General features: G+C 34.6%; 1 protein-coding gene across 1 annotated transcript; it reads right to left on the bottom strand.

Moving 5' to 3' along the window:
• Window positions 1-1,346: 1,346 nt before the first annotated feature.
• On the bottom strand, window positions 1,347-2,324 carry LOC143558267 (F-box/FBD/LRR-repeat protein At2g04230-like). Its single transcript, XM_077047129.1, has one exon. The coding sequence runs from the start codon at window positions 2,322-2,324 to the stop codon at window positions 1,347-1,349; it is 978 nt and encodes a 325-aa protein (XP_076903244.1).
• Between the last annotated feature and the right edge of the window lie 415 nt (window positions 2,325-2,739).

Genomic DNA, 2,739 nt, shown 5'->3' with positions numbered 1-2,739 from the left:
CAGGCTAATCAAATTAAGGAAACTACCAACTCTCCTAATAATAAGACACATTACCTAGAATTGGGAAATAATTTAATCAAACAAAGCAAACTGAAATTAACACTACCATGGTGCATGCATGAGAACATAGTTTGAGTTGCTCCATGAATTAGGAGCGTTGGTAGAATTGTATCATAGCTCAATTGTGTTAGTTAATCCCAATCTCGCTAATTCATTAGGGATTAGTTACTTTGTTAGAAAACTCACTTAGCCTAGAATGTAATCAATAGGTAGTTTGGGCAAAACTTGTAATTTGGCAAATATAAACTAAGTGATGTGTCGCAAAGTTGCACCCCCTTGTTAAACCGACGCTGTGGTTGCCAAAACATCATTGGCGCCCATATATGAAAGGAATCACCGTCACCACTTCGTAATCATCATAATCACATTCAAATCGTTCAACAATCGTTTCCTTTATAGTATATATGTTTGTTTTTCTGAAATTGGTGGGTTTGCAAATAAATAAGTGGTTTTAGCTAACAGACTTAATATTATGTGATTTTAGGTAAGTTTATATCTCAAAAAATAATTGATTATGGTAACACCTTATCAACCTTTCAAAGTGGTGGTCAATATCATCAAAACTATGAACAGTCTTTCCAAAAAAAGGAAAATTGTTATATATCTCCTCTCATTATTTTACGCAAACTAAATAATGGAAGTTTCAAATATCGAAAATTTACGTGTGTATATATATGTGTGTATGTGTGTGCAGTCATTATAAGCGTTTTACAACTTATTCCAGTGATAAAAGCATGACCAAATTATGTAACTTGGGCAGTTTGTAGTTAGAACAAATATGAGTGGGTTTACTAGACCAATAAAATAGTGGATTAGTTTAATCCATATAACACTTATTATAGGAAAAGACGCCAGAAAAGAAAGGTCTTAAGGGTCAATGATAAATTCACAAACTTTTTGGTCAATCAAACTTTTATAAAGTTTAATTATGAAAGTCCTGGGGTTAATAATAAAGAATTCAAAAAAGGTAATGCCAAGGCAAACAAAATATTTTAATGTAATTTTTTTTAAATATGAATGTACGATTCATATACTATAAATTATAACTAATATGCTTCAGCTTTTTATAAAGTATAATGATTAGTTATAATATGTATTACGCGTTGGTTAAGCTTTCCATTAGGATGGCCTCCACGCCATGGATTCATCTATAAATACTGGATATTCTTAACGTTCTTCAAGTCCTCATAACTCGAGTGAGCAAGTCGATCCAAAACACACACGTGTTAGCATCAGATCATCATCAAGTTCATAGAAATGGCCAAGGTAGAAACCTATTCAGTTATTCAAGGTAGAAACAACGAGAGCAGATGAACAACAGATGAGTAAATCGTAAGTGATTTCACGTTGCATAAAACCTCAAACACCATTATAAGATCATCAAACAGTGTCCTCTCTTCAAGTTTCTTGCAAAATCCATTGTACTTGATAATCGCCGTTTCAAGAACAGGGAGACCGAGTGTAACTTCAAACCGTGGGAAATTATTCCCCCGAAACTCGAAGTATTCAAGGTTTGGAGTGGTAAGATTACATCGGTTGACATATTTACTGTAGTACACAATTGTTAACTCCAAAAGACACGGAGCGTGTACCTTCAAAGTGTTTCCATCTGTTTGAAGATGACAACAAACCAACTTTAACTTCTTTAACGCGGGAAACCCTGAAAACGGATCAAGATCCGTAATTATCACCCTTTTGAGATACAAATTTGCTAGATTTTTGAACGATCCAGATCTTGGTCCAAAAAACGAGCAACACATGGGTTCGAGGCTGTCAAGCTTCAACCTTTTTAACGAATCCCATGAAGCAAGCGACATGTTCGGCCAACTCGTGTCTTTTCTAGCCCGGATAATATTTGCATCGAGTTCTTCAACACCTTCCTTAACCGCGTAATCAAAAACCTTTTTCAAGATCTTGGCACTGCATATTCCACTGCGTGTGAAGCTTAGTTTAACCAACTGAGTCGACCGACGAACAGATAACGCAGCGTAAACGAATTTATCGAAATCATTGAGTTTTTTAAACCTATAGGAACTGAATTTGAGAAAAGGAACATAAGTCCATTTAGAAGACCATGTTTTCGACAACAACGAGGTTTTAAACGCTTGTTCGGTTTCAAGAGATGAAAGAATTCGAAACTGTAGGTCTTCTGGTAATGCCGTAAGCCTATCCGCCATTGTTGTGTTGGTTTCTTGTTGTTCTTCATGTAATCTTTTCACCAAGGTTTTGGTTTCTTGTTCTTCACGTAATCTTTTGATCGCCATTCTTGTATGTAGTTATGAAAATATGTGATTATAGTCGGAGATGAAGATTAAATCAAGATATATTGATTTGTTTGACGGTGTATTTTGAACTTACCATATATATGTCTTAGGTAAGTAATTAAATTTATTACGACTTACCGACTTACCGTGTATATTTTTATTATATGATTTATGAATGTAAATCATAAAGTAACAAAATAGTTTCAAAATTCAAAATATGAATGAATTTTCAGTTTGTTATGATCGTGTTATTAGTGTTGTATCAAATATTAATGATTCAAGGAAACCCATCCCGGAAAAGATTAACTCGATGGGCAGCCGACGGAAACCCATCCCGGAAAAGATTCAAGGTCGTTTAACAAAGTTTTTTGTCTCAAAATTGCCGAAGAAGTGCAGCGGTAACAATTTGGCTGAT

This window comes from Bidens hawaiensis, unplaced genomic scaffold (assembly GCF_021521415.1).
Source record: "Bidens hawaiensis isolate Kalapana, Puna unplaced genomic scaffold, B.hawaiensis_p1.1 tig00019386_1, whole genome shotgun sequence".
Classification (NCBI taxonomy): domain Eukaryota; kingdom Viridiplantae; phylum Streptophyta; class Magnoliopsida; order Asterales; family Asteraceae; genus Bidens; species Bidens hawaiensis.
This window is presented reverse-complemented; position numbering and strand designations above follow the sequence as displayed.

Coding starts and splice junctions, on each gene's coding strand:
- LOC143558267 (XM_077047129.1), bottom strand. CDS start 2,324: ATGGCGATCAAAAGATTACGTGAAGAACAAGAAACCAAAACCTTGGTG.